The sequence below is a fragment of the Cyprinus carpio genome, chromosome A6 (assembly GCF_018340385.1).
Source record: "Cyprinus carpio isolate SPL01 chromosome A6, ASM1834038v1, whole genome shotgun sequence".
Taxonomy (NCBI): Eukaryota; Metazoa; Chordata; class Actinopteri; order Cypriniformes; family Cyprinidae; genus Cyprinus; species Cyprinus carpio.
The window spans coordinates 26,707,227-26,732,303 of record NC_056577.1 but is presented as its reverse complement, the minus strand read 5'-3'; the positions used below and the strand labels follow the sequence as shown (position 1 = coordinate 26,732,303).

Here is a 25,077-nt window from a genome sequence, read left to right as displayed (position 1 = left end):
CAGTTGTGCTTAAATGAAACACATTTTACTAACTGTTTTTGAAATCAACTGATTTTTAGCAGTTGTTTCCCACTGACACATAAAGATATCTCCCCTCACATCAGACCAGTCATTTGTTTTCTTGACTGTTTTCTATTACCCTGCCGAATACTGGAATTATGCCTTGGGATTTTCATCTCGATCATATTTTTTCCGTAAACACAACTTCCTTATGAACCCTCAGCGAAACGGAAATAAACAGCACTTTATCAACAATCTGCTAACTGCCGATGATAAGTATGGTGGCTCGAACCATTAATCATGATAAATGTGCTGTAAATTCACAGTTGTGTGGTTTTTTCTTTTAATATATTTTTTGATGTTGATTAGCAACTTATTTCTATGTCTGTATTAATAGCAATCCAACATTTCCATCCCCAAAGGCAACACATTATTTCTTCTTCCTTTTTGCAGGCAAGCTTTTACCCCCAAATCAATAAGCGCTTGGTCTTCCAAGACAGTGATGAATGCAGCCCAGTTGCTCACTGTTATGATCTTGTTTAGCTATAAAGAAATGCTTAGATAGGCATATGAAAAGCTTGGTGAGATGGGAGGTCGAAATAATGTCCCCTGCATTCGCCGGGTCGATGCCCATAACAACAGCAACTTGGTCATCCATGCCAGAAAGCCAGATTTCCTGTCCTTTGGAATGCCACAGACTGACTCCCTCGAGACGCCCCCACCCCTGAACAGCTGCCACCCGTACTCACTCGCTTCAGCGACAGTGGTGCGCTCCTCGCTGACAGCTGGTCCGCAGCCCACCCGCGTGCAGCACCGTAGGTAAAACTTATATTTGCTCATTGCTTCCAGATCCTGGAGGTGCAGCTTACTGCTGTCAGCAGAGATGTTGAGGGTCGTCGGAGAACCTAGTTCCTCTGTGTCATTTACTAAACAGGAAAAGGAAACAGAGCATGCTATCAATGCAAGGTATGGTACATTTCTAAACAAATTAATAAAGTTCCACACATTAGAATCCCTGGATGTTCACACAGATTATAAACAAGAAAGAAAGTTATGCAGCAAAGCAGCATGTGTTCATCGTGTGTTGTGTTTGGTCGCTCAGCTGGACTGGTAGCAAGAAGGCCATGTCATTGAAACATCAGAAGTGTTTAGTCAGCCAGAGGTCAAAAACTATATATATATTGTTTTTGACACAGACACAGACTGACAGTCTGCACAGAAATAAGGTTGTCACAATACTATGTCTTATGGCATGATGCAAAAGTCTCACAATGTTATTGTGTGGACATGTCATGGCTATATTTTAATACATTATATATATAATATTTTTTTTAAACATTAATTGTATTACATTAATTATTTAGATATTTTACAAATAAAATGCTAATATGTCACTGAACACACTCCTTTCATTAAGTCAAATATTAACAAATATTAAAAAGTTTTCCAAGCAATTATTGGTAAACAGTCAGCAATAGCGAACAAATAAATTAATTAAGGCTAAACACCACTGGCGAATAGGGTAAATCTTTTAACTAATACTGTAGATACATCTCACACTTCCCCGGCTAATTTATCACAATACATTAAGACATTTAATTTTGTATTACAAGTTTTCTAAAATGTTGTGTTTAAATATGCAAATAAGGGATTATCTAATTAAAAATGCACTCATTTCTATACGTTTCCAGAGCAGAAATCTGAATATTAGATCAAGCCAGGTTCAAAATTTCTTGTTTCATTTTGTTGACATACTGGAGATTTTTACAAAGAGGATTTTGGATATCTATTTTTATTACTCCATAAATCAAACAAAAATAAATGATATTTATAAAGAAGATGTTATGGAAGCAAAATAACTCAAAATCTCTAACTTGTGTATAGCATGAAAAAACAATGGCATTGTCTTGGCGTTAAATATTAGACACAATCTTTAAATATTTTGACACAAACCAGATTTTCTCTCTTTTTTGCATTCACTCATGACAAACCACTTTGCATTAATAACCCTGGCAAGAACTGCAGATGACCTTTCATGCATCACAGCAAGGGACAAGCGTTATTTACATATGGTGCACACACATAAGCATGTGTGCATTTGAAAGTAGCTGTCAGTCAGCCAGGGAGCACTTGTGTACCGAACTGGGTACTACCAATTAAAACATAATTTCTTGTCCATGTGCTCATAATGTGTTATTGAGCTATTGCGCTTATTTTGTTTAAATAGGTCTGGATCTGTACTGCAACATGTCCCCCTTTCCTCACAATAATTCCCAATAAGTCTTTCAAACAAAAATCTGAATCCTCCGTAATTCACTGTTTGAATTGTTAACTCTGTACGATTTTATAGTTGGATCTGGCGGCTGGCCATCTGTGCAGTGGCTGTTTAATCCCAGTTGCTATTTTCCATTCGATGGGTACAGCTGTGTGCTCTCTTCCCAGCATTTTGCACACCACTTTCTTCAAGGGGACTTCAATGAGGCCACTTCAAAGGGAGCAGAATGATTTTAGCAAGCTCTCCTGATGAAAATGTTGTTTCTTTTAATATGCAACCTGACACTTGGCCTCAATGATCAGCTGCAGCATCAAACACAATTAGCTCACGAGGCCTCCCAGACTGTATGCATCATAATCAGGTACGTCATCTTTCCTATGGGATCTGGTTGCGTGTTGAGCGGTGAACACACGCAGCCTGGTGTTATACTGTGATATGATGCATGTAAAACACCATAGAGTCAGTGCGAGAAAGGGTGTCAGCTTGATCACAATGGAATACCGGGTCACAGATGTCTTTTTCATGATCATGTACAGTAGACCAGGGTTTCCCAGACTGGGGTTTGTGAGGGAACTGCAGGGAGTTCAAAAAGCTAATAATTCATTAAACCATAAAAATATAAAATTAAATAAATACATTTAAAATAAAGACAAATCAAAAGGAAATGCTTACTAAAAATACTTAAATATTTTGTTTTGTTAACCTGCATGTCATGTGACCACTAAGTGACATAAGAGAACTTAAATTATTTTAATATCTACTTAAAATTCCATGGGTTACTTCAAGTAAATATTTTAGGTCAAACTGCATTGTCTAACAAAAAAGTTTGGCAATCCCTGGACCAGACAATGAGCAGACCTTATATTTCTTGGAAAAATAAAGGGAAACCAATTTTTCAAACACATTTTCCCTGGGGGCATAAAAACAATCTGTAAAGTGGCGGTATAGCACAATGTAAAACTTATTAGCTTTGCTCATGAATATTAATTTCACATGGAGCTGAAAATGTGGAGATTTTTCAATATTTTTTTTTATCTATATAACATATATAGTTGCTTTCTTTTTAGATATTTTAACTGTAAAATAAATAAAAAATACTAATTAAAACTCATTACAGTGTAGTAGCCATAGTATTAAAAAGGTTTGAGTGATGCTGATGCTTGCATGCTACCGGTTTACAGTGGCGTATGATTGGTCTAAAAGTTTTTGGTTGGCTACAATTGTTCTTAATTTTACCATTACATTTTAAATAACAAAATCTTTATCTTAAAAAAAAAAAAAAACATGACTCTACATATTTACAGATATAGCTTCCTACTGTTTTGGTTTTCCTTATAGTGCATCACTTAACTATTAGTACGGTGTGCATTGTTAACCTTCTACGTTTATGTAATCAGCAGTGTCTCTCACTGTAAATCCTAATTAAAACCAAAGCATACTCTAATAGCATGCAGTAAATAGCTTTTTAATTCACTAATGTGCTTTCAATTCAATATAACAGGACCTGTATAATAAAAACAAGCAAATTGAGTGAGGGAACTTTAACAAGTCAAAGTAATTGTTTTCCATAAATCATTTAGCAAATATACAACTGTGTCTTATTGAAGTCCTGTGCAGTTATTTTCAGAACACTGTAATCTCTGCTGAATATAAGATACAGCTGCCAACCCTAAGGTAGGTGGCACAACGATATCTCCTAGTGGTGAGACGTAGGCATCACTCGATGTAATGAAACATGAATCATCAAACAGCACTTTGCTGTTTTTGTATGTCCAAATCCTCATCTGCATCACAGGCAACATGTTGACACAGGGCAATAGCTTTTTATGCTCTCTGTGCCCAGGGTTGGGCAAAGATGCATCAAAATGTATTTTAAAATAAAATACCAAATACCTTCATTTTAAGATTATCAAAATAAACTACAAAATGCAGCAGCCACACCATATATCAAAATAAACTAATGTATTTTTGTATTTTAAAAATACAAAAAAAAAAAAAAACTTTTAAAACGGAGCATGGAATTTCTTCGCAAACCTTCCATCAATTGCCGTATTTGATCTATTGCTTCACTATTACACTGACTTGATTAAGTAAACAATGTTTGAGCAACAGCATTTCTCTGCCCGAATCATGCAATAAACCTGACATATGCCACCAGTTAACAGATCAAACATTCACATATCCCTGTGATCTCCCAGATGAAGGTTAGTTTTAATGTAACCAACAGTTTAATGTTTAACAGTTTGTGAATGACTCATAATTTTATCCCAATTTAGTTACTTGGTGTTTGGTAACGAATTGCCTACTTTGCATCAGCAACACTGACTCAATGACAAACAATGATGGCAAACTGAACAAAGTGATGGCACCTGAATTCATAGCAACAAGTTTTTAACTAATTAATCATTTGAATGTTAATCATAAATATTATAATTGTGTGTCAGGTATGCAATGGTACGTAAAATCATGATCCTACTAAACCGCTACTTCAATTAGGGTACAATATTCAGTAATCAAACATTTATTTATCAATCATTGGACAACTATTTGGAAGCTTAAAACAAACATTTTAGCTTTTAAACAATTATTAAATGATCAATATGTTTTGTTTTTTAAATGTAGCCTGAAATGTAAACAGAAAGTATAGCAACAGAACTTGTCAAGGAGTATTAACCCAACTCCAACCACTGAATCTATTCAGAGCCATAGAAGTATAGTGGACACATACACATTAATAATGTAGTAAGAACATTTACTTATAATCCAAAAGAGAATATTACAGAACAGGTATTCCAAAACATTTGAAACTTTCTAACAGAAACAGTCAAACTTATGTGTGAATGTGGGTGAGAGAAAGTAAGTTTGTGTGTGTGTGTGTGTGTGTGTGTGTGTGTGTGTGTGTGTGTGTGTGTGTGTGTGTGTGTGTGTGTGTGTGTGTGTGTGTAAGGGAGTGTACTGAATGAGTGTGTGTAGCCTGTGGACTACATTGCAGAGGTCTCTTTAGCTACTGATGCCTTTAAGCAAAACAAGTTTCTCATGGCGGCTCACAGTAAATGCTGCTGCTCCACGCGAGTTTACCATTACACCAATATCATGGCATTAAAATGTAATGTTGTACAACACTGAAACACTGTATTATTATTATTATTATTTATTTTATTTTTTTATTTTTTTTGTGTACAACCGATGAAGTTAACATAGGCTGAAAGTAGCAAGCTAACGTTAATTGTGGGGCTGCTGCTTGGTATAATAGTTTTTAAGAACATTGTTAATTGGTAAACTATTTAGCCTAGGCTACTAAAATGAACACCAAAACTTAACATGTACTGTTAAAAATTAAAGCAATTTATGCATAAAAAAAAAAAAAAAAAAAAAAAAAAAATTGGAAAGCTGGCAGCCTGCACGTTTCTTACCTTGACCACCTTCTTCCATATGAATGAATTTTCTGTTCTGATCTCAACAAATCCGGGCAAACTAGTCTATTGAGCAGGCACCAATCAGAGGCCACATTTTTATGGTGTCATCATGTAGACTTCTTACAAAGTATTTTACAGTATTTTAAAACTACAAAAATACAAAACACTGAAGTATTTTGATACAAAATAGGAAGCCATTTGCATCCACCCTATCAAATACAAATTACAAAATACTATTTTGTATTTGAAATACGTATTTGAAATACATGTATCATAAATACTGCCCATCCCTGTCTGTGTCAAACAAATTTACTTCTGTACTCTGGCACTTTAAATGACTGAGTCTAAAAACATTCAATACAAATCCAGTGGTTTGTGGTTTCACTGTAGAATCACTGTAATGACCAATAATGCAGCTGCGTCATTGGCCATGTAAAAAATGAATATCAGAAATAAAAGCTGTTTACTCAAACCCCAGCACATAACCCTCACAACAAGATGCAGACATTTATAGCGATGGTTATGAGCAAATTAGAAATGCAATGTTCACATACTTAGCTGATATTGGAGGATGTAGCCAATTATGAGTCCATTTGCGTCAACCGGAGGAGACCAGGTCAAGGTAATCTTGTGATTTTGGACGTTTGTAACACTGAGAGCAGACACTTGACCAGGAACTGCAGGAAGGGAATGAAAGAAAGAAAGAATTGACAGATATATTAATAATTTAAAGGAACGTTTCACACAAAAATGGTCATTATTATTCATTTGTTCATTCCAAAACTTTGTGACTTTCTTTCTTCCATGAAAGACATCTTCCCCTACATCAAAGGTCTCACATCTCATTTGCATTTCCAGGTTTTCAAACTTGTTTCCAGATATTCTAGATTGGTCACATGACAAACCAGAACCAATCCCTTCCTTAACCATCAGTCTCACACTGACATGATTTTTAACACTCTTTATTTTTAATTGAATTTCTAATATTAGCCATTAGATTGAGCATGCATTTGCAGCATACTATGATTTCGGACACACTAATTCTAATTTTAAATATGATTTAGGATGTATAGTATGCAAATTGGAACATAGCATGTCTTTTAAGGTTAACTAAAGGCTGGATGTGCTACTCGACTTTTAAAATTGGAACGTATTTTAACTTAACACTAGGCATCATACACTTGCTGACTTGGAACTGGTTACACAGAACAACTGGGCGTTATACTATACACTAAACGACCGAGGATTACACACTACAAGAATTTTAAAATTGTTTCAAAAACAATAAACTCACACAGAAACATGACAAATAATAACAATGTGTGTTCTAAAGTAGGCTCTAAATATCAAATGTATTTGATACGCTTCAACTGGACAGATAGTATGAAGCTGGGGGTGTGTGTTGGTGGGGGGGTGGAATCTGTGCAAAAGCCTTAAATCACAAAACCAAATGTGTTATGTTTAGCTCAAGTGTTCACACACGTCTCTCCTCACTCACCTCCCTCAGGTGTTTGGAAGCTGATTGGATGACTGCCAGGTCCGTTTCCTCTGCTGTTAAAGGCCATGACAATGAGGCTGTATTCAGAGAACGGCTTAAGCCCTGTGATCACCGTATGGTTCCTCTCGCCTGAGAATGTCAATGTGTGTTTGTCACCATGTGTCTTCTTTGAGTTCAGCAGACTACGAAGCCTCCAAAAGCTTATCTGTAAGTACATGAGGTTAGATTAGTCCATAGGTAGTGAAATACAGCTAATAAGTAAAATACCACCATCGATTAATACATGTGGATAGTTTTGACAGCTTGCTGGGAAACAAGAAGAGCTTCAAGGTCAAAATAGGGGTCACTGGCCTTTAAACCATGGCTACAAAGCAAAACACATGTTGGTGTGGAATTACCCTGTAGCCCCCCAGATGTCCATTGAGTTTGTCCTTGTGAACATGATCCCATCTGACCTTCACCATGGTGTTGTTCATCCCGTCTATGGCTACATTCTCTGGAGCTGCTGAGGGGACTATGGACGAATAACATGCAAATTAAATATTGCAAAAAGCTCTATATAGCTGCCTTCAGATTACACTGCTCCTAAATCAAGATAATGCCAGTGAATTAGATTCAGCTATATCCGTGAAATAATCACCAAGAAATGTGGTGTAATTTTGTGGGTAATCATGGGAAAAACTGTGGCGGCAGTAATAGTTATTTATGTGGAATTATGGACTATAATATTGTTTTTATGCTTTGTAACTACATTTCGTTATCAAACGCTTGGCAAAGTGCCTATACTTCGGTGATTTACCATACACAATCTAAGTAATCTCACAATCTCACTGACACCATGACACTTGCTAATGGGAAGAGATATGATTATAATGGAATAAAACCTTGTAAACACCAGTGTTGGGGAAGCAACATTAAAACTCTACCTTGCCAAGCTAAGCTACATATAATTTTAAATATTTAACATACTGTATATTCTATAATTAAGCTAGCTACACTGATGGAAGCAATATATTTTTTAATTATAACTATATAACTATTAGGGTTGGAAACAAGATCCACTTTTTAAACACTGTATTATTAACAGCCCTTATGCAATATTTGAAAACCCTCATGATGCATTTGGGTATGTTTTGAAAAAATGCATATTTTTTAGTATGGAAACCAAACTTGTTTAAATACTATCAAAATACACTTCATTTAAGGTATGTTTTTAAAATATCCCCATTTAAACTTTTTGCGTTTGAATCCATTTTGACCCAGGTTTCAACATGACTGTTGTTATATTTGTCTCAAACACACTACTGTAAAATATAATGCTTATTGCAGCATGAAAATGTGATTAAAATATATTTATTACATTCAGCACATTCTAGAATAACAGTTATGTTGTTTTGTTAAAAAAATGTTAGCTTTAATAAATGTCACCTTTTTTGAGCAGTCATAAGTGTTAATCAAAAATATACTCTGAATTTCTATAAAATTTGACCGGAAATCAGTGCTAATCAATGGAAATCAAGGGGAATCAAAACTGTTTGGTTACCAACATTCTTCAAAATAACTTATTGTGTGTTCTGCAGAGGAAGGTTTGTAATCAGCTGAAGTTGAGAAAATTATGACAGAATTATTATTATTATTATTATTTTTGTGCACCATCTCTTTAAAAGTATTAAAAGAATCCTTAACAGAACAATTAAGGAATCTGAAAAGAAAAATCTCTGTCATGCAGGGATTCTAACAGGTGACTCATTTCTGAATATATTTTTTTTTTCCACATGAACCTTCAAAATGAAGTGGTTCACTTGAATGAATCATACTTTCATTCCATCAGCTTGCATACGCACAAACAGCAATTTAGCATTCATTCACTACTTTCAGCTAGTTGCTCCCCAACACTGGCAAATAAGATAAGAGAAAAATAAAAAAGAGAGAGAGACTTAGAAAGAAAAGGGGACTAAACTAATCGAGACGTAGTAACCTGAGATAACATCGGGAGGGCAACTCCAAAAGAAAACTGAAGGCAAGAGAATAATTATAGCTACAAATGTAAATAGCTCATAGCCATGATAACATTTCATTTGTTAGTCTACAAAGACTCTGAATGAGGAAATCGTTCCCCGTTGTGCAATTTAATATCCTCAATAAGGCACAACAAATCGGTATATCATCGCTACTGTTTGGATGTCGTGTAAAGGCAAGATGGTATTTCATCAGTGTTTTCTGTCCTCTAGGTTAGATCTTCTCGTCACACATGTACTGCACTTTTGCTGGGGTGGGGGTATGAGTTTCCGTTTACAGGCAATGTTTATTTGCAATGTAATAAGACCCTTACAGACAGATGCGTCTTTCAAAATCTTCACCTGCTTTGTCTTCTGCAATGCTTTGACAGTGAGTGAAATGTCAGTGGTATTGGCTTATTTGAATGCATGCTCATCTCCACAGCTCAGACACAATGGAGGTTGCTCCTACTTACAATCCTCTCCTGAGTACGCTGTTATTATTTCAGGGTCTGGACCCCAGCCCGCGTGGTTCTTGGCCTGAATTTTGATCTCATAAAGGACGAACGTTGGGGTGTTTTTAACAACGAACGAGTGCCTCTTCACCATGTGCTCCGTCCAGTCCTCTCCAGTGCCTTGTCTTCTGTAGCTTACTTTGTACTCCAGACCAGGCCCGTTGTGTTCAATAGGTGACAGTGGCTGTGACAGGAGAACGAAAGAGCTCAGTTCAGTTGACAGAAACAGTAAATCAAAAGAAATAGTATTTGGTGAACACTTGGTGTTTTTATTGTCTAATTTATTGAGTGCACGCTCACAGACCATTTGTTGCTGACCATATGATGAATATTGCACACAAAAAATATGGCAAACACTGGCAAAAATCAACATATGCAATTAGACTGGCTGGCTTTACTCAGTTTCCAAGAGTAAGGGGGAACGTTTATCAGATTGAGCTTAAATAATGAGCACTTCTGAGGAAGAATTAGAGATACTTTGCTCAAAATGGTTAGTAGCTACAGTAGATACCTGCATATAGAACTGTATATTTATGCTTTGTTTGTTATGTCTGAGAAATAAGCATGTGAAATAATATTTTAATTACTCTTTCTAAGTTTAAGGTTGGTAATGTTTTTGATAGACGTTTCTTATGCTCACCAAAATACAGTTAAAACAGTAATGAAATAGTATTGCAGTTTAAAATAACTATTCCATTTTAATAATTCATTTGAATTAATCCATTTCAAATACATTTGAAAATGTAAGTTATTTCTGTGATGGCGAAGTTGAATTTTCAGCAGCCATTACTCCAGTCTTTAGTGTTAGACGATCTTTCAGAAATCATATTTAATATGCTGATTTTGCTCAAGGAACATTTCCTTTGTTGATATTCCCAAAACTTTCGAACGGTAGTATTTATTTATTTATTTTATTTTATTTATGTATTTACTTTTTTTATCCCCCCCCTTTTTTTGTCTATAATTCTTCTTTTTTTTTCAAGCATGTCTATTATTGTGGTAACTTCTGCAGAATGTTCAGTGCTTATATACCTGGTTTATTGCCAATGATTTATCATGTCAAGCAACAACTGACTTTTATTAACAAAGCTCTAAGGTACATCAGCTAACTGTGATTTTATCATAGTTCATTCATCTTGCAGTAAAAGATCGAGCTAAATGCAATTATTCATTAACATTCACTATTAACAATGATATTCCTCATAATTCTATAAAGTACAGTAGGTGCATTAGTATGAAAAGGTGGCAAAGTAATAGCTCAGAAATTGTAAAAGACATTCACCTTTATGTGAAAATCTAAATTTATGTATCCTGTTCCTTTCAATATTTAATCACAGACTGACCCTGGGCTCCTTTTGATGGGAACCTGTGTCCAGAAAGATCCATTTCAGCAGAACTTTGTAACTTTCCCAACAGCATGGCAATAAAGATAGCCATGTTTTGCTATGCAAAAACTGGTATCTCGGGAAATAGGCTTATCGATATTTGGAACCTAACAACTGACACTGTTAGTTTGCACTCCCCCTCTGAGAGCTAAATGAAATTCTGTATTTGAGAGCCCTACTTTATCTGTGCAGCCCTTCCAGTGCTTTGAACTTTAGATATTCCTAAAGACTACTAGAACTAAACGGTTAGCATCATACCTCCCAGTTGAGATCCATTTCATGTGGCAAATGACCTTCAATCTTGATATTTTCTGGGTTCTTGTCAGGTGCTTTGGAAAGAGCAGAAATATGGATTTTGTTGGAGATGAAATTGTTAGTGGAAGAATGAAAAATAGCCTGTGAAATATGCACTTTATAGACTGGAGCTTAAACGACAAAATCAATTATCTCACAAGTTTGAATGTTTTAAAGTTAAGTAGGTGATGAAGTTGCGGCCTCACTGCTATATGTAAATGTGAAGTGTTTATGAGAAACAGTAGGAGAGCTCATAGATACCTGATGCTGGAGTTTTGTATCTTTCAGTGGCCTGGCTTGGCCGACCTCTTCCCACCTCATTGGTGGCAGAGACTCTAAATCGGTAGTCTACGTGTCCATGAAGATTCAGCAGAGCAAAGTGATGGTTTCCTGGTACTCTCATCATCTCCCTCCAGCTGCCCGGCTCATGTTGGCTTTCCTCAAACTCTATAACAAACTCTGCACAAAGTTTAAAATTAGAACTGGAGTCAACACAGACAACATTTTAATAAAGTGGCTTTACTCTGGAAATATTCTTTAAATTGACTGACTCAAACTGACTACATTAGGTTACACCAATGAAAATTGTTGTTAAAGGTTAGATCAGGTAGAAAACAGACCTTAGAGTAAAGCATTAAAACTTCTGCTCTTTTACAGTGCATGAGCAAAATTAATCTGTCCATAAATGCCTTAAATTTACATACAATTTTAGTTACATTTTACACTACTGTTCAAAAAGTTTGGGGTCTGAAAAAAAAAATCACATTTTGCACAAAAATATTAAGCAACACAAATGTTTTCAACAATGAAATTAGAAAACATGTTTCTTGAGAATCAAATAAGCATATAAGAATGATTTCTAATAGATCATGTGACACTAAAGACTTGAGTAATGATGCTGAAAATTTAGCTTTGCCTCATAGGAATAAATTGCTCTTTAAAATATGTTAAAATAGAAAAGACTTATTTTAAATTGTAATAATATAATAATAATAATATTCCACTATAGTATTGTTTTTACAGTATTTTTTGATCAAATAAATGCATCCTTGGTGAGCATAAGAGACTTCATTAACATAAAAATACTATCAACCCCAAAGTTTTGAACGGTAGTGTAATTAGCATATGTCGAGTCATTTATATAAGGTAAAAATTGACCAAACAAACTAAATACTTTTCTGGATGACAAGTCGACAAGTAAAACCAAGAGGCTGTGCAAGTCCTAGTCTATAATCTGTACCCATTGCATCCAAGTTTAGTAATACAGTATATGAAGAATATGGGTGTTAAGACTATATTACTAGTAATGGAGCTGTTATGGTCATCTCCTGGAATCCACTGCAGTTTCACACTTCTGCCATTATGTTCGGAAAGAACCACATCCTCTGGTGGATCAGGAACATCTAAGGAAACAACAAACTTTATTTAGGCCTGTCAGTCGATAAAGTATCTCGAGTTCAGTCAGATTCGTTGCATGATATTGTTGTTTTTTTGTTTTTGCTGCCATTTTATAGATATTTTGGAGACAGTAGGAGAAATGAAGAAAATACAGGGAGAAGAGGGAGGTTGGGTCTGGGAAATGACTCCAGCTGGTTTCAAACATGTCAGAGCTCATGCACTACCTGCCAGGTCATGTCTCCAGCTAGTTTATTTGTACAAATACTATGTGGTGCTGTCTTGTTAAGTGTATAATTCCAGCTGTGGAGCAGCAGGTAGCCAAATCCCACCTGTGTCGTGCGCTGAACCCAATTCAGCCCTCAAAACATCTGTCTATCTTTACTTTCCTCAACCTTAAAGACCAAAAGTACATAACTCACCCACAACTGAAAGCTGTGCAACCGCCATGTCCTGGTCGACTGGTGTTCTGGCCACACAGACATAAAAGCCCTGGTCTCCAAAGCTCACGTTAATGATTTCAAGCACTCCATCATCCAGGATATATCTACAGACACCAGCCAAGACACTGATTAGACAGCTCTGACATTCACTACTGTAGAAGAATGACATCCTGTTGTATCTCACCGCGTGTTCTCGCTGCCGTTGAGGGCCATGCCATCTTTTTCCCAGAGGATCTCAAAGTCATCACCAAAGGAGGGATCAAACTCTGCCTGGCATGAAAACTGGATAGTAGTTCCGACCAAAACCCGCAAATCGTGTGGAGGATCAACTATTCTGGTGGGATCTGACAAGGAAAACAGTCATTTTGGATTATATGGATTAACTAAATAGATTGATTTTACTGAATCTAGTAAACCCCTTGAAATTGACTGATTTACAAAAGAGTATCTGTTTCGCTTACCTTTGACTTCAAGTGTTGCAGCAATGGCAACTTTGCCCTCCGTATTTTGAGCAAAACAAGAATACTCCCCCATGTCCTCTTTCATCACGTTGTGGATCTCCAGTGAACCATTCTTATAAACAGAAAATCTTTCTCCTTCCACTGAATTGGCACTGTCAGTTTTACTCCTGTGCAACCATAAACCAACTGGGTCATTTTCAGAACTAAACTAACAACTAAGAACTAACAGAACTAAGAAATCACAAAAAAAAACAAAAAAAAAAACACTACCTAAAATCCTGTAAACCACTATAATCCAAATAGATTTTTGCTACTTTTTAATAAAATATAAATCACAGGATAAAAAAAAAAAACTTACATAATTTAATAGATTTAATCTGCTTAGTGTGTAAGGCACAGAATTTTTAAATTAAAACATTAATTTTATTTTTAGAAATACTGCCATTCAAACGTTTAAGGTCAGTAAGATTTTAAATAAATAATTCAACTTTTTTTTCTCAGCAAGGACACTTTAAATTGATCAAAAGTGACAGTAAAGATATTTATAAGGTTACAAATTATTTCTATTTTAAATAAATGCTGTTATTTTGGACTGAAAACAAAAATGGTTTCCACAATATCAAATCTGCTGAACATTCAAGAATAAATTACAATAGAAAAATTATTTTAATTGTAATAATATTTCACAATATTGTTTTATCAAATAAATCCAGCCTTGATTAGCATAAGAGACTTCTTTTACAAACATTAAAAAATCTTACCAACCCCAAATTTCTGAATGATGGTGTAGATTTTATGAATTCAATAAAATGTTCTGTTTGCTTTCTCTTACAGTATGTGCCACCACAGTCAACGCTTCTGCAGTCTGCATTAACTTAACTTATAACAGTCGCATACTTACAGATCCACATGAGTAGTTTACCCCATTATCACAGTGCTGAACACAGCCTGAGGGCCCACCCTTGAGTAAACTGCTTCACCAGCGTGAAACCACACAAAAGACATTCTATCGCTACAACACTAACACTTATAGAGCCATGCTGCCCTCTGCTGGCCTGTGCAAATACATCCATTACAGCAGGCTCTACTCACCATGTAATACTGGATGTTGGTGAGCTGAAGACCTTACAGTGCATGACCACACCTTTCCCCTCCACTGCCATATACTGCAGATTGTTTTCTGTTAAGATCAGGGGCTGGATGTCTGGGGAGAGAGTTATCAGCATTGCACCATTAAACATGACAAAACACGATTGGATTAGTCTCTTTATCTCTTGTCTTGTGATGCACGTTGTTATCAGTTTAGTAAAAAAAAAAGTCCTTGTCCTTGGAAAAGCAGATTCCTGCTATATCAGGGGAGGTAAGCGGGTTTGCAGGGTTACGGACAGAGAGTTGAGATATGTTTTTTCTGATTCTTTATTAATTTCATTTTTGCGTTTATATAAATATATATATATATATATATATATATATATATATATATATATATTTTTTTTTTTTTTTTTTTTTTTTTTTTTTTTTTTTTTTTTTTTTGAAGGTGAGGATTCTTGGCAGCTTATTATATCTCCAAAATGAAACATGCTTTGGTTCTAGCAACTGAATATGAATGGAGGAAGGCAAAAATTTTCATACTTAAAAGCATCTGGCCGCCTGAGGGAGAGTGTGTCTGGAGATCAGAACTGACAGAAGAGTTAATGAAACCAAAAGTATCCCATAAGAAAGGTGGAGACACCGCCCTGTATCATATTTGCTAATGAAATCCAATAGTGTTTCTTACTAATTTTGGGAAATATGCTCAAGCATGTTACACTTTCTCACAAAATATGTGCATTTTGTAGCATTTTTGCTTTTGACAAACATTCGTTAGGAGTCTTGTATTATCCCTTAATCACCAGAAAAACTGCTACAAAGACATGATTCCTATCTTCTTGTGAGCCAGGTTACAACTATTTCTTCTCTTCTCAGCTTATTTTCACATGCATGGATGATTCTGAAGACATTTTATGCCTAATCATGATTACCACATTGTCCTCTACTTAAATTATAAAATTGTTAAATTATACATTTTGAATAATTATTTTTGTCTTTAAAATCGGCATTTGATTGTTTTTGGTATTTGAACATTTCTATTAAAGCTGATATATATATCTTTTTTTTTTTTTTTTCTTCAGCATATTTCATTTAGGAACGAATGCAAATCCGTTACAGCCGTGTACAGTTTACTTACTCATGATCATGATGTTGGCATTTACTAGGATGGTTCCGTGTCTGTTTGTGGCCTCACACTGGTAAACAGCACTGTTTTCGGGCTTTGCATTGTGGATGGAAATGGTGCCATCTTTTAAGACCTTCCTATTGGATGTTGGGACCTCTGAAATAAAAAAATAAAAAATATGGATTAAATATTATACCACACTGTGCCCCTAATCACACACCTTTTTAAAAAAAAATTTACTGTAAAATGACCATCCTATCATTATCATTAATTAAATGTAATTGCACCCATTTACACGCACAGACAAACTGGTGACACCTAATTTTAATTTTCATTAACAAACATTATGACATTATTTAATAGGCCATTTAGAAAGCCATTTTTGAAGTCAGTTGGCACAATAATTTGAAATCAGTGTAATCAAAATAATTTTTCAGTTATTTGAAACAGGAATTAGGAATGTTTACCTTTCAGCAGTCGGCCGTTGACCCTCCATACAACACTAGGTTGAGGATTTGCTTTCACAACACACTTGATCACCACATCAGCTCCAATCGTCACCAATTGGCTTTGAGGTTCAATCTCGAACTCAGGAGGCTCTGTTCATGCAGAAGAATCAAGTCACATATTATACACATGACATAATTCAGATTAGTCAATCGTGGCATTCAGCAGTCAGATATTTCCTAATAGTCACCGATGTTTTAACACAAACAGTTGTTAAAGGTCAAGATGGTGTGTGTGGAAGTCATGTGGCCCAACCTTTCTTGTTGCTTAAAAATATAGATATATCTATCCCTCAGAGGACTGTTTTTTTTTCTGTGTTATGGTGTTTACCCTGACTAAGGTCTATATTGGAAAAAAATACAGACACTGTATGTGATGAAAATACAGAAACACTAAAAATAAGGTTATCTGCTATCAACTATGAATGGTAATCTGTTATATGTATGCATAATTGTTCTCTCGATAACCTGAAAATTAATATTTATCATCCCTAAAATTATCATTATGTCATTGTATTATGTTAGGACTCTATGGCCAGGTTTCACAGACAGGGCTTAGACTAAACCGAGATTAGGCCATAGCTCAATTAGGACATTTACATAATTTTTATAAATGTGCATTTTGACACAAAACAAAGGCACTGACATGTTGTTAAGATCAATCAGTGCAAGTTTCTTTCAGCTGAAACAGCTCAGACTTTTAGACTGGGACTAGTCTTAAGTATTGTCTGTAAAACCTGGGGCATATCTAGATGTCATGAATTAGTCCTGCAAGCACACTTTGTCTTTGGACAGAAGATGGCGCTCTTTTAACACAAAGAGTGACTTTAAATGCAGACATGATATTGAAACTATTGATAAAGCAACACTGGCACATTTACTGTGGTTAGATTATAAAATTAATGTGATCATTAATGTGACTCACCCTCTACTGAAACATGAAAATAATGCACAACCTCTCCATGGGGATTTTTGACTCTGCACATATATTTCCCTTCATCCTCCTCATTCACCATCTCAATAGTAAGCAACTTCCCATGACTCTCCACCACGGCCCTTTCCGGAAGCTTGTGGAAACCTATTTTAACCCACTCCACCTTTGGTGTGGGGCTGAAAGATAGAAACAATCAAAACATTTTAAAGTCTAATAATAAAGTTTTGTGAACTATTCAATAATTTAAAAGTATTTAGATGCATTAATCTAATGCTCTTAATTGAATTTTTTTTTTTTTTTTACAAAATAATAATTGAAACATTCATACTAGATTTCAAATGCATTTTGAAGTGGTATAATTTAAATGATTGCCAAGCTCCTAACTGGATTAACAAATCAACTGAATTAATAAAACAAATCAGACAATGACACTTACAAGCCCTCCGCAATACACTCCAACTGAAGATCTTCGCCTTTCACCAGATATGTATGTGACTCCTTTCCTGTGGGCGTCAGTAGACTGGGCTTCCTCTCCAAGAGAGAGTTTGCTTTATAACAGTTAAAAGATTACATATATAAATATGCATGAAATATAATATAATATAATATAATATAATATAATATAATATAATATAATATAATATAATATAATATAATATAATATAATATAATATAATATAATATAATATAATATAATATAATATAATATAATGTAACATGTTGTATTTAAGTTGTCTCAGGTGTGTTGATTTAAATGCTTTAATTTCTACACAACTAGCATCACAAAAAAGAACTGCAAAAATGCTGTTTTTTATAAATGAGTAATTCAAGAAAGTGTTGTAACATAGAACAAATAACACACCACATTTGATCCAATACAGAGAATGAGTCATGGGTGAACCTATAAATTATTTCCCATAAGTTGATTACATAAAACCTTTGAGATTTGCAAATCTGGGCTAAAGAGTAGGTAAGTATGATGTGACATGGAATGAAATAATTAATCAAAACTTATTAAAAACAAAGAAGCTGTTCTACGCCCATTTAGCATCCCTAATGAATGTCACTCACCATAACCTCTGCCGCTACCAGAGTCCTTCATTAACTTGTCTGGATGAAGAAATGGAGACAAATAAAATATGTGTGGCAAATGCAATAACAGCTAAAACAATAGATAATATGGATATGAAATACACCAACAAGTCTTCACATGAAGTATTACAAAAGCACAGGAAGCATCAATATCAAGCTGATTTGCTGAAGTCCAGCAAGTGCTTGGAGATTGACTACATGAGAAATTGGGGGAATGTATCACATGCACATGACTGACATATCTAAAATCGATGCTGGTCATGTAAAGAAATTATCACGTTATGCAATCAAACTCTTGAAATTAGTATTTCAACGTACTGCTTTTGACCACAACAGACATGGCAGTTTTCTGAACGATGGTTCGAATGCGTGGGAAGGCAGCAAAGCAGCAGTAATCTCTGCGACTGTCGGTCTCAATGGCATTTGAGAAGTACAGGTTCCCATTGAGACCCACTGATACTCTTTCGTCCTGCTCGATGTGCTGTAGACCTGTGATGTTTCACAGAAATTGAGAAAAAAAAAATTCTAATTAAGCTCAAAACACTTTTAGCTTAGTAAGAGTGATATTACAGTAATATTATGATTACTTTAATGAACATTAATAGATGTGGATAGCTCACCCAAAAATGAAAATTTGCTCACGCTTAGGCCATCCAAAGTGCAGATGAATTTGTTTCTTCATCAGAACAGATTTAAAGAAGTTTAGCATTACAACACTTGCTCACCAGAATGAGAGTCCATCAGAATTACAATAATCCCCATTAATCCACATGACTCCAGACCACCAGTTCACATCAATGGTTTGATGTTACTGTGGATTACTGTAATGTTTCTAACTGTTCTGATGACAAAACAAACTCAGATACATCTTGTGAAGCTGAGGGTGAGTACATTTTAAGAAAATTTCATTTTTGGGTGAACTATTCCTTTAAGTAAGTAATACAATTTATAACATTATTAAAGTTTTCGCATAGCCAGGTTTTCCACTGTTACACACATTTGTCTGTCCAAAAGTAATAAATAATTTAAATATTATATCATTAAAATAATAAATATTATTTTAATTATTTATTTTTATATATTTGTTTTAAAAATGAACAATTAGATTAATAATATAAAATTATTTATAAACAATTGTTTCCCGATAGATGCCAGCAAATCATTTTAACTGTGCAATATTGATCATATGATCATTGAACTCGCTTTGGGTGTGCCTTAGACTAATTTAACCCAAATAACCTAACTTGAACTTACTTAATGTCATCCAGTAGATTTGCAGTGGGGGGATTCCTTTGGGTGGGTTGCACTCCAGAATGACTGACTGACCTTCCATAACCTCAATCGGATCGATGATCTCTTTAGGGAACTTTGGAATATCTACAGAAATTAGCAAACAAAATGAATTGATACATACCATTATATATACCAGTTTACAAATTAAATTACCACTAGGTGGCAGTATAATACAGATTTTCTTCCCTAAGGCATTCCTGGGAAAAGATTATTTGTTCCAATTTCCTAAATTTAGTCCAAAAATCTGCCACTAACACATCACTCTGCTGCTGAAACTGTACGTCAACTGAGTGATTGAAAACAGGTCTTGTTTGGTAAGTGATGACTCTTTGCTCTGGTTACATTTGTGGAGATTTATGTGATGTATTTCAGAACAAAATGAGAAATGTGACGTCGAAAAATGATGGAGAGAGAGGAGAAAACTCATTTTTCATCAGCCCTCTCCTCACGGTCCATACACACTGTGATGAAAAAGAAAGAAAAGCTCAAGGGTTTGTAGCGGGCAAGTAAAATGGATATCCCACTAAGGACCAGAGCGGTTGTTTTATTGGACACCGGTCTCTAAATCATTCCGAAAGAGTCGTTACAGAACATACAGCACAAAGTTATACATTACTTACTCGGAACAATGAATTCAATCTCTTCCGACATTGCCGTTCCTAACTTGTTGGTTGCAAAGCAGCGATAATTGCCCTGGAATTCTGTGAGATTCCCATTATTGGGAATGATGAATGTTCCGGAATCATGTAATGTTATCAATCTGGGGTCCTGATATGGATCAAAGTCTTGACCATTCTTTGTCCACTTGAATCTGAAAAAACAGAGATGATCAGTAATTAAATGAAATTACACCACTCAGTGTGCGTCCTTTGAAATATGATGAAAACAACACAAGCATGCACAGAGGATTTCCACATTCAGGTTTTCCAATTTAAAATGACATCAAATACTCAGACAAGTCTTTGAAACGTGCTTTGAAATGCCAGTGGGGTGTTTCTGATGTTTTTTTTTTTTTTTTTTTTTTAATATTAGGAGCTGTTCTACCGATGATCTACCCTGGTGAATTTCCATGTTGCTTTGGTGCTGATTTAGCACAGCTGCACTGTTCACCCGTGAAAATAGCTGGTGATGCTGATCAACCAGCATGGAAGAACTATGATGATACTCTTGCAGTTGTTCCTGAAGGTCGTTTCCTCCATCCCTGGTCTAGTTTTCGATGCAAAACTAGCACAAGCAAGTAATTAGTAGAGGAAGACGAATGGTAAAACAACTTCAAGCTGAAGATTCATTTATTAAGATTCCATACCGTATGATAACATATTATTATTACCAAAATATTAAGCAGCACAACCATTTTCATCACTGATAATAATGTTAAATGCTTCTTGAGCATTAGATCATATAAGAATGATTAAGTTTTGCCATCTAAAAAATAAATATATATTTTTAATAATATATTAAATAATAAAGAACATAATTAGATATTGAATCATTGATTGTGTTGTTGGCCAACGAATGAGTTGTTATCAGGTAATGGCAAATGATCGAGTCAAATAATGTCAATGAGAGTTTGCTTGTGGTTTAGAACAGGAAGAATCTAATGGCTAATACATCTTGAGTGTAAAATTGGATATGCATTATCAAAATCATGATGGAGTGATGGTGTGAGTTACAATTTGACAAATATAAAGTGGTTTGCTGGCTCTGTTGTTGGATGTTGTCCAATATGCACAAAAAAAAAAAAAAAAAAAAAAAAAAAAATACAAAAAAATTCTCTAAATGCTTTGTTTTGAGGGAACATTCTTATTAACTTTTCTACTCTATTAACCACATCAACAAAAAAAGTGTTTGATTTGTTTCTGTCTATATATATATATAAAATCTCATTTGAATTAGACTGTTTTTATTATAAAAAAAGTAACTTTTTTATTTTTTCCAAAAAAAAAAAAAAAAAAAAAAAAAAAAAATATATATATATATATATATATATATATATATATATATATATATATATATATATATATATATATATATATATATATATATATATATATATATTAAAAATAGAAGACAGTTTTCACAGTATTAAAATATAATTTTGTATCAAAAAAATGCAGTCTTGGAGAGACTTCTTTCGTATATATATACATTTGAATGGTAGCATATTTGTGTGTGTATAATTGCTTACTCTGGTCCAGGGTTTCCTGTAGCCTCACACTTCACAGGGAAGCTCTCTTCGAAAGGAAAGGCGATCAGAGAGGCAGGTGAATGCTCTGTAATAGTGGGCAGCTGCTCCACTAGATAAAGAAACAGCCAGAGAGGAAGTGCTCAGTAGAATGTAGAGAAAAAATGGTAGCGTGCAACCTGCATGCAGCAAATGGTGATGTTAAATGGCTTTGGTTCAATCGTAATGATTTTCCACAATCAGATCAACTGTTTTGATCAATGCATTCAAGACTAAAGGTAAACAAAATGTTTGTTGGAGAACATAATTAGATATTGAATCATTGATTGTTCTGTTGGCCAAAGAATGAGTTGTTATCAGGTAATGGCAAATGATCCAGTCAAATAATGTCAATGAGAGTTTGTTTGTGGTTTAGAACAGGAAGAAACTAATGGCTAATACAGCTTGAGTGTAAAATTGGATATGCATTATCAAAATCGTGATGGAGTGATGGTATGAGTTACAATTTGACAAATGTAAAGTGGTCTGCTGGCTCTGTTGTTGGAAGTTGTCCACTATGCACATGCACACACACACACACACACACACACACACACACACACACACACACACACACACACACACACACACACACACACACACACAAACACTCTAAAAATCATCTAAATGCTTTGTTTTGAGGGAACATTCTTGTTAACATTTCTACTCTGTTAACAACAACAAAAAAAGTTTAATTTGTTTCTGTCTATGAAAAATAACAAATTTGAATTAGACTGTGTTCACAAAAAGTTTTTATTTTTTTATTTGATTTTATGATAAAAAAATAAATACCATTCAGGATGTACCATAGTAGTACAATGGTATCCAAATACCATCAAGTACCATCAAGGGACTTGAATATGATAATTATGAAGTATCATGGTATCCCCATCTGATACCATAGTATCAAGGCAGTAGTAGTATGTCATTGTGAATGTCCCCAACAAAAGAGCAAATTTCTGTATTTATGCATGATTTTTAAAAGAAGTCTCATGGTTGGAGGATGATAATGGCCTCTATGGATGGAAATTTCTAGTTCTATGGATGGCGCGGCATTACAAACTTACTGTTCACGAGTGCTAAAACTAACAAATCCACCGCAGCAGGAAGAACACAGAGAAACAAATGTGCAGGGATTTGTTAGAACCATATAGATATTATCTCTGTTGAACTGCTAACAAATAATTCAGTGACATCAAACAATTAAATCCAGGCCCATGATTGATTAAATTAATGCAGGAGAGAGAGAGAAAAAAAAAAAAAAAAAAAAGAAAAAAAAAAAAAAAAAAAAAAAAGACAGAGAACAGCATTGTGTTCCCCTAAGATATCTTTCAGGCCCTAAAAAATATATTGTGAATAATTTAACAGCAACAAAATAAACTTTTATTTGGTTTCCATGGAAACGGTAAAATACATAGTCCTAGCAATAAAGTATACCTGCTCTCAGCTTGAGTGAACCTGCATACAAACACCCAGTTTCAAACAGATTAGTTGTAAGAACGATGTGCTCACTATGGAAGCCTGCTTCCCTCTCAGAGTAAAAAATAAAACAATTTATGTGACAAATGTAAAATAATAATAATAATAATAATAATAATAATAATAATAATAATAATAAAGTGTGACAGAAAAAGTCACAATTATGAGATATAAACTCAAAATTATGAGTAGCAATTATGAAAAAGTCACAATTTTAAGATATGAAATCAGAATTGTGATAAAGTCACCTGATGTGACTCAACTGATATGAATATGAAGTTACAGTTGTTATATATGGAATAACAATGGTGTTTGTGCGATATGAACTTGCAAATCTGAGATATAAAGTTGCAGTTGTGGGATATGAAGTCGCAATTGTGAAATACAATCATTTTTGTGCAAAAGTTGCAATTGACATGAACATAAATTTGCATTTTTAATATACTGGATGCAGTCGCGTTTGTGAGATGTGAAGTAGTCCCAACTGACATAAAGCCACAACTGTGAGATATAAAGACAATTGTGAGAAATAAAGTGGCGAATGTGATATACAAAAGGCAATTGTGAGATATAAAGTAGCATTTCAGAAACTGTGTCACAACTGAAATGATATGAAGTTGTAATTGCTGCAGATGGAATAGCAATTTAGTTACAAAGTCGAAATCATGAGATAATTTCAAAATTTTGAGACAGACTGTTGCAACTGTGAGATATAAAGTAGAATCTATAAGGAATTAAGTAACAATAATGTTATATGAAGTTACGAATTTGAAAATAAAGTTGCAATTATGTGAAATTAAGTCACATTGTTTCAAACAGGCCAGATTGTTCACACAGCAAACAATTAAATTTAAAAAAACAGTACTAACAATCTATAGACATTACATTGTAATAGACGTCACTAGAATACTATAGAAGAAAAACAAGTCATTTATTCAACTTACCTTCAAGTGGAATATCCAGGGCATTACTCTGATACCTGCAGCTCATATTAAGGAAAGCACCCAATAGGAGGAGGATTTTCCGTAGCAACCGCATGACTGGCCAAAGCCTCAGAGGAGAGCGGAGGATGACAGGGAATGCTGCAGTTTGCCAGGAGTCAGTGCATCTCACGCCAACACAGTCTGGGGTTGCGCTACCTGCACAAAATACAACACAGATCTTACTGGCACACAGATTTTCAGCTGCAAACAAGAAATCATTAGCACACACATGCACACCCATGTGTGTATAAACAATACACAGACTTCCGAGCGACCGTATGATTACAGTCGGCCCACAACATCACATATAAAAACAACCCTGTCACCTGCACAGACACAAAGACTTGCATATTCTGCATGTCTCCTGCTGAGTAACTTGTCTATTCCAACTTGTATTTACTTGAAAAGAATCTGTGAGAGGAATCTCCATATTAAAGCTCTCTATCACTGAGTCCCTGGAGACATGAGTTGTATTTCTGTAAATTGTTTGTTGGTGTATGTGTGGCAGGCACATTTCTTCCCTCCGTTTCCCCTTCGTAATGCTGAATACGAAAAATGAAACCTTAAAAAAAAAAAAAAAAGAAATGGAGCCCCCTGCAGTTATGGTAATGTGCAGCAGCTGTTGCAGAAATTATTCTGAATTATGAATTCATGGCACTATAACAGTGACAG

At 34.8% G+C, this 25,077-nt stretch overlaps 1 protein-coding gene across 11 annotated transcripts in view; it reads right to left on the bottom strand.

The window, feature by feature from the left end:
* LOC109049337 (neural cell adhesion molecule L1-like protein) overlaps positions 1-25,077 on the bottom strand; it is an 80,363-nt gene that overhangs the window by 9,672 nt on the left and 45,614 nt on the right. For 8 of the 11 annotated variants that reach the window (XM_042758754.1, XM_042758755.1, XM_042758761.1 and 5 more), the window contains exons 2-24: positions 24,367-24,561; positions 23,011-23,028; positions 21,908-22,016; positions 20,340-20,530; positions 19,681-19,803; positions 18,745-18,915; positions 18,406-18,444; positions 17,771-17,882; positions 17,326-17,510; positions 16,362-16,493; positions 15,907-16,050; positions 14,772-14,883; positions 13,680-13,846; positions 13,403-13,562; positions 13,198-13,322; positions 12,682-12,783; positions 11,642-11,839; positions 11,345-11,415; positions 9,663-9,885; positions 7,588-7,703; positions 7,190-7,394; positions 6,246-6,368; positions 750-926 (exon numbers count right to left, since the gene is read on the bottom strand). In XM_042758754.1, the coding sequence (XP_042614688.1) occupies positions 750-926; positions 6,246-6,368; positions 7,190-7,394; positions 7,588-7,703; positions 9,663-9,885; positions 11,345-11,415; positions 11,642-11,839; positions 12,682-12,783; positions 13,198-13,322; positions 13,403-13,562; positions 13,680-13,846; positions 14,772-14,883; positions 15,907-16,050; positions 16,362-16,493; positions 17,326-17,510; positions 17,771-17,882; positions 18,406-18,444; positions 18,745-18,915; positions 19,681-19,803; positions 20,340-20,530; positions 21,908-22,016; positions 23,011-23,028; positions 24,367-24,460 (3,097 nt within the window). In that variant the 5' untranslated portion in view covers positions 24,461-24,561. The remainder of the gene's footprint in view (positions 1-749; positions 927-6,245; positions 6,369-7,189; positions 7,395-7,587; positions 7,704-9,662; positions 9,886-11,344; positions 11,416-11,641; positions 11,840-12,681; positions 12,784-13,197; positions 13,323-13,402; positions 13,563-13,679; positions 13,847-14,771; positions 14,884-15,906; positions 16,051-16,361; positions 16,494-17,325; positions 17,511-17,770; positions 17,883-18,405; positions 18,445-18,744; positions 18,916-19,680; positions 19,804-20,339; positions 20,531-21,907; positions 22,017-23,010; positions 23,029-24,366; positions 24,562-25,077) is intronic. The other 3 variants (XM_042758756.1, XM_042758757.1, XM_042758758.1) reach the window with 3 other exon arrangements.